This window comes from Lissotriton vulgaris, chromosome 2_1 (assembly GCF_964263255.1).
Source record: "Lissotriton vulgaris chromosome 2_1, aLisVul1.2, whole genome shotgun sequence".
Classification (NCBI taxonomy): domain Eukaryota; kingdom Metazoa; phylum Chordata; class Amphibia; order Caudata; family Salamandridae; genus Lissotriton; species Lissotriton vulgaris.
In genome coordinates, this window is record NC_141687.1 from 844740195 (window position 1) to 844756365 (window position 16171).

Sequence of the window (16171 nt, forward strand, 5' to 3'; positions counted from 1 at the left end):
TCTCCTCGAGTGTTCTGTCGTGCGCCAACCTTCAAGCCAGTCCTGAGCCGTCTCCGGGGAATCAAAAAACCACACTTTCTTGTCTGCCACTACTCGCAGTCGGGCCGGGAAGAGCATCGAGTAGGGCAGTTCCTTCTCTCTCAGCGTCTTTTTAACCTCCAGAAACGTCCTTCTCTTCCTTGACACCTCGGCCGTGTAGTCCGGGAAGAAGGCAATCCGCGAGTTCTGGATCTGAATAGCAGGTGCCACTCGTGCCGCTTGTAAGATGGCGTCACGGTCTCTGAAGTTAAATAACCTTGCAAGTATCGGTCTTGGCGGACCTCCAGTCCTAGTTTTCCCTCCCGGGACCCTATGTGCCCTTTCCACTGAAAAGAAGTTGTAGAGGTCGAGAGCGCCCGTATCTTCCGATTCCGGCACGCCTAAGATTCGGACGTTGTTGCGTCGTGAGCGCCCTTCTTGGTCATCCAGTTTGTCCCTGAGTAGTTTGTTGTCCGTTTGCAGTCTTTCCACTGCTGTTTGCAGTTCGGACACATCCTCTACTAAGGATTTGGTAACCACCTCCACCTGCTTGACCCTTTCATTGATTTTCTGGAGGTCCGCCCGTATCAATGTTACTTCCGTGGCCGTGGCGCCCACTGTGACTTGAACCTGGGCCAGCGCTGCCATTACATCCTCAAGTGTGGCCTTTTATGTGCCCTCTGCGTCTATTGTCTTTCTGGTGGGCTTGCGTTGTTCCTGGGGAGGCGTCTGTTTTTCATACGCAAATTTGTCTAATTTCGCCTGCGTTGTCCCGTGTTTTGGTCCTCTGTTGGACATGGTCTTCCTCTTGTAGGCCCCCGCCGATATGATATATCAGTGTCAGTAGAGAGCTGATTCGCGCAGTGATTCCGGTGGGTCCGCCGCTATGGCTTGGCCCCAGCGTCCCCCGGTAGGCTCTCGCTGATTGAGGCTGCCCCAGGTTACAATCGGAGCTCATGCAGTATATTTCTCTGTGCGCCCTATAACCTCTGTGCTGGTTAATATGGCTGTTGGGGTGATATGGCGACCCCCCTCCGCTATAGTGTTTTATTGCCCGATTAGGTATGGTGCAGCACTTTCTCTCTGCAGCGGGTGGTCAGTTTCTGCCCGGCGCTTCCTCTCCCATCGGCTGCGCTTCCAACTCTCTCCGTGCGCCAGTGTGCAAGCTAGTTCTGTGGAGTGGCGGGGGAGGGGGGAGAGGGCGGCGTATAACTCACCACCAGCCTCGCGGCCGGCCGCCGCTCAATCGGATGCCTCCACCGCTCCTCCCTCACTCTCCGGTGCGCTGCATCCACCCGCAGCGCGGATGACGGGACCTGAGGATTTGAACGGGCCCGGCACTCAATAAGGCGGCGTCATCTTCCAGGAGTCTGCCGTCTTGTTCTTGTCCTGCCGCTCCGGATCTGCGGGCGCGCCGACCTCCGCCGGGCCCAGCAAGTCGCCCCACCGATTCCCGGGGCTCAGGACAAAGGTCCGGTTACCGACGGGCAGGTCACCCGCGGGGCCGGCACTTCCGCCTCGCCCCGTCCGCCGATGCTCCACTTCCGGTCGGGCTCCAGCCGCACGCCACACCGCTGCCTTCTGGTGGACAGCAGGCCCCTCCTCCCCTCCGCTCCGCGGGCTGTATCGGGCCGATCACCAGTCTCTTCCGCCACTGGAACGTTCCGCTGGGCGCTGCAAGGACTCCAGGCACGGCCCGCCCCTTCAGGCACAAATGATTGTCGGATAATGATAACGGATTAATGGGGGGTGCCGCCTTTCAACGGGAGCCTCCCTAAGCTTTGGCCACCATCTTCGGCTGCTAGCCACGCCCCCCCCCCCCGTAACTAATCTATTTTGGTTCTGTTGTTGTCTGTCTTTTCTGGTCACCAATAAAAGCGCCGGGACACTCCTTTGGAGTAGCCGCGCGCTATAGAAGACCAATTTAACATTAACATAACATGAAAATTGTATTTTCGCCCAACCAGTTATCTGCCCCGGAGTTCTCTAGTGGTGAGCAGTCGGAGGCTCTCAAGCACCATTGGACCTTTGACACTTGTTTCCAAGTACCAGTTGCAAAACCACCCAGTTCACTTTTCTTGCTTTCTTTATTAGGAATTTAACAGGTTCCCCCACCCCCTCTCCAGTGCTCTCCGTAAGGCACCTAAGCTGGCTGGACAGGGACCCTGGGTTTGCCCCACTTGCAACTGTGCTGTATCCCACTGAGCAGCGGTGATAATCTGCTCTTAGCCTGTTGCAGAAACCATCTTCTGCTTATTCCTTGACTATCGGCCTACCTGATCCTGTGTAGTGGTCACCTTCAGAGAGCCTAGTTTCCACCCACCTTCAGTCAACTTTATAGTGCGTTTCCCCGCAACAATGTTTGCAATCACAAAGAGCCAATTCGTTTTGGGGTGTACACTATGTAATTGTTGCCCTTTACTCGCATTGTCCACAATTCTGTTCACTCCCTAGCCACCCTTCTTCCCTACTACTGCCCTCGCTCTGCGGTCATTGTCTGCTCCTACTTTAATTCCACCCACCTACTTTCCTCTCTGTCCCGACTTCCTTTTCTCAACTATCTTGTCGATCCTGGGTGCCTTGAGGCTGTCATTGTGTGCTGTACGAAGAATTGACATATAGTTTCCTACGCCACCTTGCTGTAGTCCCCCTAACATACACTTTATTACGCCACCTTGCAGTAGTTCCCCTTTACCATGTCTACCCCTGCGCACTGGCCATGCTCTTCATCCGAACCTACCAGGCCCACCAGTGCCTGTTTTTGTCCACGTCCCACTGCATCCGGCCTTGCACAGTGCTTTCCTCACCTCTCGCTCCGTGTACTGTCCACTGCCGCTGACCTGCAGTATCCACTGTCCAAGAGTGCCCCTCCCCCCATCTCTTCCGTCTCCGAACAACAAACGCAATCAATAAATCTTTGTTGGTAAATAATTGCTATTGAGCAGAGTTTTAATATAAATTTATGAGCGCTGTTTGGTGATTGCTCGAGGCTAGGCGGCCGCTGAGTGATGGATTTCAGATAACACTTCTCTTCATTACGGGCACTTTGTAAGTTATTTAAAGCTTGTACACTTTGCGTGCTATGGGCTCGCGCGCTCTCCTGGGACGGCGCGTAAAACACACAAGGCTAATAAAGAGATTTGCAACTTGATATATTTTTCGCGTCTTTTTTTTATTCTCGTTTAATTATGTTGAGTGCGGTGACACTGTTAGTGCGAAAGAAGGAAGACGGCAGCCAATTCGGCTTCCGTAGCAGCGCGACACGATAGGGCATGACTTGAGTTTTACCTCTTAGGTTTCGCATGACGTAGGTGGTTTACGAGCCTGGTGGTGGAAAGAGATGGCCTTGGTTTTTGCAAGCGGCATAGTGCGCCCACCTGAAAACCACATTCATCAGCAATAGACCTCTTCCGTCCCCCAGCCTGCATCGCGTTGCTCCAGCCATTCCGAACCTACGTTAATCTAAAGAAACAACAGAAAACAGCCATTGCTCACCAGCAGGCCCCACCTAAAGGTGTACAGATGAAGATTACCAAAGAACGTGTAAGCCACCGAACCCTTACAAAACATGGACGCCGAAGCCCTGCACAGAGCATAAGACTGTATCGCAGAGCCTGCAGGCCACTGCTTCCTCACAGACCATGCATGTCGCAGCACCCACATACATGCCAACTTACCAGAGAACAAATAAATTGAAAGGAGTAGATTTTAGAATGGAGACACCTAAAATAAAGCTATTTTGAACTTTAAAAATTGGGAGTCTCCCACATGAATCGCATGTATGTACCTCTCACACATGCATGTAATCCCAGTATCCTCGCAGAGCACTCATGCTATCGTATGTGCACAGAACATCCCTGTCGCCATACCCTCACAGAGCCTGAACGCCAGTCCCTCGCAGTTCTAGAGCATGCCTGCATGCCACCACCGTCCCTTTTACGGAGTATCCTCGAAGAGCATATGTTTGTGTGACCTCGCAGAACATGCGTCACTGCCGCCTTACACATCATGGCAGGCCACTGTGCACTCATCGAGCATGCATGCCACAGGGATGTATCACTGTGAACTCACAGAGCAGGTATTTCTCTCCACGCCCCTTGCGACCACAGAGCACGCATCCGGCCATCGGTGCACGTCCTCGGGTGCCCACACGGACTGTGCTGGCCGCGTCCTTGTATTGGTAGCCGGGGCTGGCTGCAGGTGTGCACTGCCAGATAGGATCAGACGATTGTCCCTTTGATGTCCCAGTGTAAATGGTGTGTTTGTTGTGCAAGAATTAAAGCAGCATAATTGTTCCTTTGAGGCACCCGGGGATAGAAACCGTTCCTTGTGTGGGTCACTCTGGGGTCACAGCTAAATTGTGCTCTCGTGTCCACCAGTCCGCATTGGAGGGGTTCTGAAAGGTGGTTTTTAGCAGGTGAGCTTATGGGTGGAGTTCAGGATAAAGATGCAGCAGCAACACAGGGCAGTTGCTTTGTTTGTTAGTTCACTGGAGCTCGGAACAGATAACCAGTGGAGCAGTGATTGGTCTCCCTCAGTCCCCCAACAGGATCTTTAATCTCACACATGTCGCTGCACATCTAAGAGACCGCCACAAAAAGAAGCAAAAGCATTGGCAAAGCCAATAAGTAGGGCCCTGGCAAGCTGGTGCAATGTTATCAAGCATACACCACAAAGAAGAAATACAATCAGACCACCTGAACGTGGACACCAAATGCTTGCTATTTAAATTATCAATACAAAAAACCCCTACACACGCACTTGATTGTTACAGGTACTTCCAAGCAGGCAGGTGTACTTAGAACAGGCAAATAACCCATTTATTTTTTTATTGTACACCAGCAGAAAGGTTGATTCATATTAGCACAAAGAAAACATACTATTGGCTTCGAATTACTGTACACTGAAGACCGAGTTTAAACACACCAGCATGATACAAAGTGGAAAGAAAAAAAACATTGGTAAATGTAACTTTTGGTCCATCTTCCCTGCCTTTGAAGTTCATTCCCTTTTAGGTAGATTTGCAAATGTGATCAGGAAAAAAAAATCACAAAGTGAATAATAAGTCATTTTTATTCATGTTTGATTAATTAAAATCAGTACATGTCTAAAACCTGTATGTTGCAATTACACATAAAAGAAAACAGCAGTTACCACAGCTGGCACATTATTAGTAAGGCTTTCAAAAATAAAATGCAGTCAATAATATTTAATGGGTAAGGTCGCCCTCTAAATTAAGTTAAAAGAGAAGATAAAAACAAGGTAAAGGTTATTTCAGATGGTTCTAGCATCTTAGAGCATGAAAGAAAGTGACCTGGGTTGTGGGGAAAGGGGAATAAAGTACAGAGTGTAAACCAGTGGGGCCTCGTGCTGCTTAGCAAATGGGCACATCAGGATGTTTAATCTACACTGTATAAATGGCCCGCCCACATTAGGTGAGGATCACCAAGATGGTGCCTGAAGGTGGTAGGTGCGAGGCTGGCAACCTGCAGAGTGCTGGGCCTCATGCCCATAGAGAGCGCTGCGTATAGCCCCTCAAGTCGTACGTGCTGGTTGACTACTCTCCTGATAGCGGAGTACAGAACATGTGATGTGCACCCAGGAGCTGTCTTCCTATGGCGACTTCAGTGAATGAAAGTCGAAAAGAGTTCGTAAATGTCCCCAGTCTGGCTAGGGTGAAAAGCACATGCTCGAGGCCCCCTGCAGCGCCTGATGCCTTTAGACTGAAACAAAGGGAGAAGCAGGCGGCGGCGCTCATCAGCCAGTTTGGGGCAGCAACACAACAGGTGAAGACATGGTCCTTTGATGTAGTTGCATACCCTGCATGTGATTGCCTCCTCTTGACGGGCCCTGACAGAATTAAAGTCAGAGATTGGCAAAACGACGAGCCTCATGTACATGATTTTCCTGCGGGCCAAGGCTGAAAATGCGTATTGAAAATAGGACTGTGCCTTTCCTAGGGTATAAGATGCATCCAACGTCCCTGTAGTGGTACTGGCACAAAATCTTTTGGTGTCCTTTTCAAACAAGGTTATTATCACCTGCCTGTACACCGCTTTTTTCCAGGCTGAGAATGGAATTTCGTTAGGATGCAAGCTTGCTGCCCTAATCCTCAAACTGGTAGTTGCATTCGCTAACCGTGTTTCCAGGGAGAGCCCTCCACTTCAAAGACCGTTTTCAGATGGTGTTTGATCGAGGACACTGGGGCCCACAGGACTCTAAGATAATACTTTACTAACCGGGGCGGCGGTTTAATGCAGTAGGTGGGGCCGTGTCGGACATACGTAGTGCGTGCGACGGCTGTTGGCCGTCAGAAGCAGCAAAGGGGTTAAGTCCCCCTGACACACAAGGTCTGGGCTCCCGAGATGCAGCTCGAGTCTCAGCCTCGTACTCCTGGCTTGCCGAGGGGCAAGGAAGACTTTCTTATACGCCTTAATCTGACAGTGCCTTGGAAATATGTCGAGGGCTCCAGGGAAGGCCAAGTGGCTGTAGTTGAGTGGCGGGATCAGTTTTGCTCTTAAAATGGTGAGCATAGGCTCGGCTGTTGAGCTAGGTGATTGCTTATGCGCTTCAGTGCATGGATGACACTGTAGGCTTAGTCCTCAGGTGCTTTAGGTGTACGGCCAGGTTGGCCTCTTCTGAGGACCAGACTGCAAGATAGTTATAATCGGAGGCTGTCATTATTTGTAGGTCTCCCAACTGCCAATGGATTTGTTTTTTATGGGAAAACTTGCCAAAAACGACAACCTTGGTTTTACTCTGATTCACCTGCAGTTTGTTCTCCTGATTGCAGTGATAAAGTGCATTGAGGACTGTCTGTAGGCCGCTCTGGTGTGGTCCGCGATTGCAGTGTCATCTGCATAATGCAAGGTGGGAAGGCGCACCCCTCCCAGCTTTGGTGTGACTAAACTGGCACCAACGATTCAGAAAAGGGGGGTGGTGATGAACAGAGTGTCTGAATTAAGCAGACCACTCTTACCCAGTCCAAAGATCAGGGCTTGATCCATCACCGTTTTTTAGCTCACTGCACCATCCCAGCTCAGAACCTGGCTATATGCAAATTAGTCTGTCCCTGGCTCAGTGCATCATGGGAACAGGGCAGACCAAACTACCAAGCCAATTCTTGTACTGGGAAGGAAACAAGCTTCCGGGGACCGGTTTCTGGCATTTCAGCCGTCTTCGGCCCGGCTTGCTTGAATCCTGATGGTGCAATGAGCAAGGGACTCACATCTGAGTATACCTTTCCATGCTTATGGTGGACAAAAACGATTCAGAAAAGGGGGGTGGTGATGAACAGAGTAAATGTTTATGTAAATGTATTGGCATTTATATAGCGCACTACTTACCCGTAGGGTCCCAAGGCGCTTCGACCGCTGCGAAACCCTTCCTGGCTTCCCTGAGAGATGGTCCCTTAATGGGTATCTCCAGGGTGAGACCAGGCATCCCCGGCGGTCTGGTGTCTGAATTAAGCAGACCACTCTTACCCAGTCCAAAGATCAGGGCTTGATCCATCACCGTTTTTTAGCTCACTGCACCATCCCAGCTCAGAACCTGGCTATATGCAAATTAGTCTGTCCCTGGCCCAGGGCATCAAGGGAACAGGGCAGACCAAACTACCAAGCCAATTCTTGTACTGGGAAGGAAACAAGCTTCCGGGGACCGGTTTCTGGCATTTCAGCCGTCTTCGGCCCGGCTTGCTTGAATCCTGATGGTGCAATGAGCAAGGGACTCACATCTGAGTATACCATTCCACGCTTATGGTGGACAAAAACGTTTCAGAAAAGGGGGGTGGTGATGAACAGAGTGTCTGAATTAAGCAGACCACTCTTACCCAGTCAAAAGATCAGGGCTTGATCCATCACCGTTTTTTAGCTCACTGCACCATCCCCGCTCAGAACCTGGCTATATGCAAATTAGTCTGTCCCTGGCCCTGTGCATCATGGGAACAGGGCAGACCAAACTACCAAGCTAATTCTTGTACTGGGAAGGAAACAAGCTTCCGGGGACCGGTTTCTGGCATCTCAGCCGTCTCCGGCCCGGCTTGCTTGAATCCTGATGGTGCAATGAGCAAGGGACTCACATCTGAGTATACCCTTCCACGCTTATGGTGGACAAAAATGATTCAGAAAAGGGGGGTGGTGATGAACAGAGTGTCTGAATTAAGCAGACCACTCTTACCCAGTCCAAAGATCAGGGCTTGATCCATCACCGTTTTTTAGCTCACTGCACCATCCCAGCTCAGAACCTGGCTATATGCAAATTAGTCTGTCCCTGGCCCAGTGCATCATGGGAACAGGGCAGACCAAACTACCAAGCCAATTCTTGTACTGGGAAGGAAACAAGCTTCCGGGGACCGGTTTCTGGCATTTCAGCCGTCTTCGGCCCGGCTTGCTTGAATCCTGATGGTGCAATGAGCAGGGGACTTACATCTGAGTATACCCTTCCACGCTTATGGTGGACAAAAACGATTCAGAAAAGGGGGGTGGTGATGAACAGAGTGTCTGAATTAAGCAGACCACTCTTACCCAGTCCAAAGATCAGGGCTTGATCCATCACCGTTTTTTAGCTCACTGCACCATCCCAGCTCAGAACCTGGCTATATGCAAATTAGTCTGTCCCTGGCCCAGTGCATCATGGGAACAGGGCAGACCAAACTACCAAGCCAATTCTTGTACTGGGAAGGAAACAAGCTTCCGGGGACCGGTTTCTGGCATTTCAGCCGTCTTCGGCCCGGCTTGCTTGAATCCTGATGGTGCAATGAGCAAGGGACTCACATCTGAGTATACCCTTCCACGCTTATGGTGGACAAAAACAATTCAGAAAAGGGAGGTGAACAGTTTTTGGCCACTATTGGTGTGGCAGGGTATACTCAGACATGAGTCCCTTTCTCACTGCACCATCAGGATTCAAGCAAGCCGGGCCGAAGACGGCTGAAATGCCAGAAACCGGTCCCCGGTAGCTTGTCTCCTTTCTGGTGAAGAATTGGCTTGGTATTTTAGTCTGCCCTGTTCCCATGATGCACTGGGCCAGGGACAGACTGATTTGCATATAGCCAGGTTCTGAGCTGGGATGGTGCAGTGAGATAAATAACGGTGATGGATCAAGCCCTGATCTTTGGACTGGGTAAGAGTGGTCTGCTTAATTCAGACACTGTTCATCACCACCCCCTTTTCTGAATCGTTTTTGGCCACTATAGGTGTGGCAGGGTATACTCAGACATGAGTCCCTTTCTCACTGCACCATCAGGATTCAAGCAAGCCGGGCCGAAGACGGCTGAAATGCCAGAAACCGGTCCCCAGTAGCTTGTCTCCTTTCTGGTGAAGAATTGGCTTGGTAGTTTAGTCTGCCCTGTTCCCATGGTGCACTGGGCCAGGGACAGACTGATTTGCATATAGCCAGGTTCTGAGCTGGGATGGTGCAGTGAAATAAATAATGGTGATGGATCAAGCCCTGATCTTTGGACTGGGTAAGAGTGGTCTGCTTAATTCAGACACTCTGTTCATCACCACCCCCTTTTCTGAATCGTAAACTGGCACCAAGGCAGCTCCCAGGTCTGCAGTATAGCGGTTAAAACGGAGGGTGGGCAACACACAGCCCAGTTTAAGCCCATTGTTAGTGGGCACCCTGGCGGTGGCTGTGGTGGAGCTTCTTTTTACCCATACCCATGTTCCCTGATATAACTATTTGATCTCCTTAAGGAGCAAGGGCAGGAGCCCCCATGTGGTTAGCTCCTTCCCCCCCCCCCCAACCCAATAACTTGCCTTGATCCACCCTGTCAGTACTATAATAGACGAAACAGCAGAGCAGGGGGAGGTTACTTCCTCCTGGCGCCTCTTGTGGTTAAATGGGCCAGCGCTGTGATGTAGTCCATTTTTGAACAGTCGGGCCTATATCCAGATTGGAATAACGTGAGGATTCTATTTTTCGTTGGCAATGCTTCCAGTTCCTTCAAAAGGATGCAGGCATAGGCTTTGGCTTTAAGATCGAGAAAAGCGACGAGCCAATAATTTGTCAGGTTGGAGCGGTCTCCCCTTTTATGAATGGGGGAAAAAAGAGGATTGAGCCCCTCTTGGAGAACTGTGTCATTTAGGTGGTGAAATAGTGATTAAAGATGGGCGTTAAAGTTGTCACCCAAAAGTCTTGTGCAGTTCTGAATACAGAAGCGGGAATCTCCTTGCCCCACCATTCCTCATTTTCTTAATAGTAGCTATTGCTGAGCCTTCTGTAATAGGTGTAACATATTGGACCCGGAGTTCAGGGGCAGGGTGGAGAGAAGGAGCTACTGCCACCACCAGGGCAGTTGTGTATAACTGTTCAACATGACTGATCCAGTCCCTTTTCGCCACACGGTTCTCTTTTTAGTCTGCTCTGGATTGCCGAGGGCGTTTGTGCCTCCACAGATGGGAGTGATTCTTGTCTTTAGTAGACAAAATTGAGGCAGTGGATGAAGTGGGCTAATCTAGTGCTTCATGATATTTGCTGTGGAGGGTGGTAGCAAAATGTGATTGGCCATTGAAAATATCAGTGGATGAAGAGTGCAGACCAAAAGCCCCTCTTTGCTTGTACTTACTTTTTGTTACATGACTATCTCCAAGCCAGACCTGTTGTTTTTGAATGTAGCATGGTAACATTGCACTCTAGCTTGGTAACATTGCACTCTACTCTATCTTCTTCATGCAGCCTCAGGACATAAAAAGTACAAGATCCCCTCCAGTTTGTTTTTTCTCTTATTCAAAGAGTTCATGGTTTTCGGGTGACTACATTTGAGAGTGCTAGTATGTGTGTGTGTGTGTTTTTAGTGATTTGCCCAGTGTGCTTGAGTTTTTTAGAAATAGTTGTCCTAGTTAAAACAGACGATTTTACCCCTTCCGTCGGTTAATCTTCAACCTTTAAGACTTCTGGATCAAGTACAATACAGAAGACTGACGCAACAGCTTTTGTGCAACAGAAAATCTTGCATTTAAAGTCGTTTGGTGAAGCATCTAGTACGAGTGCATCATCAGGACCTTGAGTGTTGGTCAAGCGACATTCAAGTACTACAAAAACCAAATAGCAAGTGAAGAGTGCTGCCTAGAGACATGCTACCCTGATCACATCAGTGTGCATCCCACTTAGAAGCTGTCCATGAGTGGGCCATAGCCTGCAGTTTCATAGTTTATTTTATGTTCATCATGTAGCAACAAAGGCCACTTCTGGTCCATCGTCTCACAAGCCGTCCTATTTCGTTTGTTCTGTGCTGTCTTGCTTGGGGTTCAACAACCAGGAGAACTTTGACTTGGTGCACACATTTTGCAGTATGTCTGTCTGTCGTTCAGCTCAGGGACCTTTGCAGATAATCATCACAGTATTGCTCTGGCTAGAAGGTTCTGATCAGTCTTAGTTTATTCTAGCATCTTCAGTTCTACTTCTCCCTTTTCTATCCTACTTCACGCAAGGTAACATATAAATACTATAAGTCATTTTCAATGGACGATGGCCAAAACAGGCTTCCATGTATACTTTCTGAGATGAAGTTACAGGAAGTACTCATGGTTACAGGTTTATGGCTCTCCCCGACACCCAGGAGAGAATGTTAAACTTCACTTTATTATTAAACATAAGCACTGTATTCATAATCGCTAACAGGTTACCTGTCTAGCCTTATTATGTTTTTTTTTTTGGTCTGGTCGGTGTATCACTTTATATTGCTCTTAAAATGATCCTTGCTTTGCTGGGTTTAAGGTCCTGGAGTGAATGAATGGGCATAACATATATATGTGTACACACCAAAAACACAGTTGCCTCTAGGGAAGCTTTCATCACTCAAATCACACCAAAGTGTGTCCTATCACCTAGAGTCTGTAGTTACGCTAGATGAACAGCGTCAGTAGTTACGGTTTGACCCACTCGACAAACCACCAGGTTTTGTTTAAAGACCTTCACCCACTCTATTAGTAGCACACTTCATCAGGTCTCATCCTGGTCCCTAAAAACAAGGATTTGCTCGACCATATTCTAGGGAGCACTTTGGGATTTGTCGAAAAGCTAGTGTCCTATATAAAAATACCCTGGGCCACCCGTGTATCCCCTTCTAACAGTGAGGTTCCGTGGTATGATTAAAAGAAAGGTCTGGGTGTGTATGGAATACAAGGACCCTCCACCCTAACAACTTCTCTACACAAATATAATCAGTCACGTCAGTTTCTTGTCCTACTATGATCAGTATGGACGTACAGCACACAACATATAGCACAGATGTATGTGCCCTGCTAAATTTGGCAGTTTAACGTCACCTATTTAGAAACCGCATTCTGCGACAGGAGGAGAGTGGGACATGCCTCTCTAGCCATACAGCCGTCAAGAGTACCATCCATCTTATAAATGACCAGAGAAGGTTCATTATTTAAAGTGATGCAAGTGTGTGGCTACCTATTTAAATCAGGTTTGGGCTACTAGGGCAAATTCACAGGAAAATCCAACAGCCATTTGGTTACAATATTTCTTTACCAGTGGATCTCTGCAAGCTTAAGGCTGCTTTTGAGATGGGGTCGAAAAACCTGGATGTCTTTCCAAGAGTTGGGGAAGATTCTCCTGAGCAAACAAGATCTTTCATCAGTGCAAAAGAATTAGCTTGTGAGGCCGAGTCCCTGTTCTCTTTCTACCACTTGATGCTTCTCCACCGTTGCTTGTCAAGTCCGTACCTTTAGGCAGAGCTAGTCCCAGATTAATCCAGACTGGGGTACGATGGGCTGCCTGTGGCACTAACGTTCTCTGAGCAAAAGTGCAAATTCCTACAAGGTTAACCAGCTTCAGAGTTCTGATTTTAGGGCTGCAGTATTTATTTATTTATGGGGGGAGTTTAAAGAACCTACCTCCAATTAGACAATTCCTTTTCACACTGAGTGACTAGCCGGCTCGGGACAAGAGCAGCTCCATAGCCATTTTCTTGAAGCTGGAACGGGAAGAATAGAATTGGTCTGGAGCTGGACGCCACCTCCCACGCAATGCATCTGCAAAACAAAGTTTTGTAAGACATTTTCATTTTAGGCAATTTTTGGTAAGATACTAGGACACAAGTTCAATGGAGCCTATATTTTTTTTAAATAATGTTGGGATTCCGGTCTTAAGAGGGCCTCTCCAGTGTGGAGATGTGCTCAAGAATACCGAATTGCATGGAAGGGTTGGTCATGCAGTATGAATGAGAGGCAGTTACCCATGCTATTCCGAACTATCAACATTTTCTACAGTCTGCGCCCCATGATCATTAGCACAGTTAAAAGAGAGAACCAACGGCGGACTCCAGTGGCCGCACCTCTTGCTGTGTTCCCCAAGTAGTGGTTAATGGTGTGATAAGAGTCAGTGTGCACAATCAGCTCCTGCACCCGCTGTTAATGAATAATGGAGCGGTGCACTCCCAAGTAAGTATTTTTCAATAATGAAGCTCGATAAGTGTCTTCATGGAAAAATAAATCTTTATTTAAAAAATCCATGAGATTGTGCAAAGCATCATCCAACGTGTTTCGTTCAAAAGATTGAACTTCGTCAGGGCATTCTAGTTTGTCGGCGAGTAGTAGCGAGTATTTCACTCGATTCAAAGTAGTTCATACGACCCGTTCAACCCTGGACCCTGTATAAAGTAGAGAATCGGCATGTCAATCTTAAACTGAAATAGCACCATGATGTGAGATGAATCTGAATCAGACTGCAGGATTATTAACTGGGCTCTTATCAAGGAGGCCCACGCTACTTACGCTGTTTAAGATTGACACGCTGATTCTCCATCCCATACTGGGTCCAGACTCGAACGAGCTTCATTATTGAAAAATACTTACTTGGGAGTGCACCGCTCCATTGTTCATGAAGATCATTAGCACAGTTATTCATACCACAGTACAGATATGGTTAGCAATTGTAAGTCCCACAATCCCTTCTCGTACCTCATTCAGGAACAATCCATGCATTTGGCTCGGTTTGGCAAACTAGTACAGTGATACCCTGTTTAAGACCCCGGGATGTGACCCCTTCCTCTTCATGGAACACAACTCAGGCAGACTCGGGCGGACCAAAGGACGAGCAGATTATCAGGAGCATAACCAATAATGCCGCCCTAACATCTAGACAGCCAACCATAATTGACTCCCTGGCTGCAACCTTCTGGCTCACAGGTCCATTGTCAACGGCCATCAGCTCGGGATACCATTACTGGCTCATTATATGCCTCTTCACCCACGTAAAAACATATATGGTTACCCCCCATCGAGAGACGCCATACTTACAAAGCATGCCAGCTCTTCCCCCCACCCCCCCCCCTTTTTGCCCTAAACTACTAATGCAGTGGGGCATCAACGCGGACTTGTTCTCAGCCTGTCACGTCCCTGGTTCATCTGATCCGGGCCACGCCCTTTGCCTTATGGACCAGAACTTTCTCTTCTGTGAACCCTGGCATCATTTCATCTCTGGGGGCTTCCTTTTTCCTCATAGATCTATTCATTTGGCGACGAGGCACCTATACACTCTTAGTTCCATCCCCAGCAGGACTTCATGAGGTCTTATACATGGCTTCCTGACAAAGGCACACAGCCAAAACTTGCGTAGGACACGGATCTTCATTAGCCATGCCTAATAATGACTGTCCTCTGTATCTATGATATGATCATTTTGTCTTTGTTTTTGACACCATTTGAGTCTTTTGAACATGATGATGTCAAAAAACAGCAATGTGATTGTTTGAACCAATTACTGATATATGAGGATGTAATTGTTCTATTCAATTGTTTTGTATTCACCGTGACTATTGTATATTTATAAATTTAAAACAAATAATAAGCATATTGTTGATATTATTGCATTGGATTGCATGTACATGATGTTTACAATAGATGTCTAGAGCCACCAATATTTTCATCATTCTTAAATGGTGATATTTACACACTAGATAATTTCCCTGATTTAGGAACTTGTGTTAGGGGTACCCCTATCTTTACACAAATTAAGACCCCAGGAAAGGTCTCGAAAGATGGAAATTGATGTGGAAATATGTATGAAATTATGTAACTTACTATAACATTTTTGTAAATTAAGGCATGATACGATATAAATATTAACTTTAAAGTGCTGAATACATTATAGTTCTGCTGCATTGAAAATGGTTATTGTTCGTTCCAACACTATTTGAAAGCTGTATCCCAGGGGTAAGGTACCACGTGCATGATTCCTATCTCTCCACACATAGGGTAAAAGAATACAATTGTGCTAGTGGGGACCAGAATGGATTTCATAGTGGTATGTGGTGGAGACAGAGTAGATGTTTCAGCAGACTTAATCGCAGGAGGCCTAAAAGATTAAATCAGTGAACATCAAGATTGTCAAGTTATCACCTATAGTTCACTAAACACTCTGTCCTCTAGTTACAGAAGCAACTTGTCCCCATAATTACCCATTTATTATTATCAGAATGTCTTTCTGCTGTCCACGGGCCTTGATAGAGGCGTTATGTACTTTAACACTGAGAATCAGTCTTTTCTTCAGGCAGATGAAGCTGTAGTAGAAGGCACTCTTTCTGGTCAGACCATTCTCTAGATATTAGAGCAAGACTGATCCTTCTGGCTCCTGTGAACAGCCGGGCCAGACACCCAAGAGTTGTTTGCAACTGGAGAATGCATGGAAGGCTTCAGGCGTGCAGTGGAAAGTTATTCATTTAAGATTGCCGAGCCTCTTCCTCCTGTGATCCAAAGTAAGTTTGCCAACTCCTGTTCTCTTTGCTAACTCTGTCTCTTTCTTTCTCACAGGGTATGTTACTAAAGAGAAGTGGCAAATCGTTAAACAAAGAGTGGAAGAAGAAGTATGTGACTCTCTGTGACAACGGTGTGCTGACCTATCACCCCAGCCTTCATGTGAGTACTCTTGGCCCTCACCTGCCCATTCAAGCTGTGCCTGGAGAAAAGATTGTCCCTTCTTACACATTATGAGTGTCGCTGGTATATGTTATTGCAGGAGAAGGAGGAGATGGCTGTGCATGGGGTTATGGACTCAAGTTTGCTTTCTGAAAAGAGAATTACTATCCCTTTTTTTGAAGAATCTTGGTCTCCATTGGGGCATCAGGCCCATTTACAATAGTGAATTGAATTGTTGCAAATAATCCAAACAATGCTACCAGTTCTTGTGAGTCGGCATG

At 47.6% G+C, this 16171-nt stretch overlaps 1 protein-coding gene across 5 annotated transcripts in view; it reads left to right on the forward strand.

Moving 5' to 3' along the window:
- AGAP1 (ArfGAP with GTPase domain, ankyrin repeat and PH domain 1) overlaps positions 1-16171 on the forward strand; it is a 1113642-nt gene that overhangs the window by 747224 nt on the left and 350247 nt on the right. For all 5 annotated transcript variants that reach the window (XM_086956296.1, XM_086956297.1, XM_086956294.1 and 2 more), the window contains one exon: positions 15786-15890. In XM_086956296.1, coding sequence (XP_086812422.1) covers positions 15786-15890 — 105 coding nt within the window. The remainder of the gene's footprint in view (positions 1-15785; positions 15891-16171) is intronic.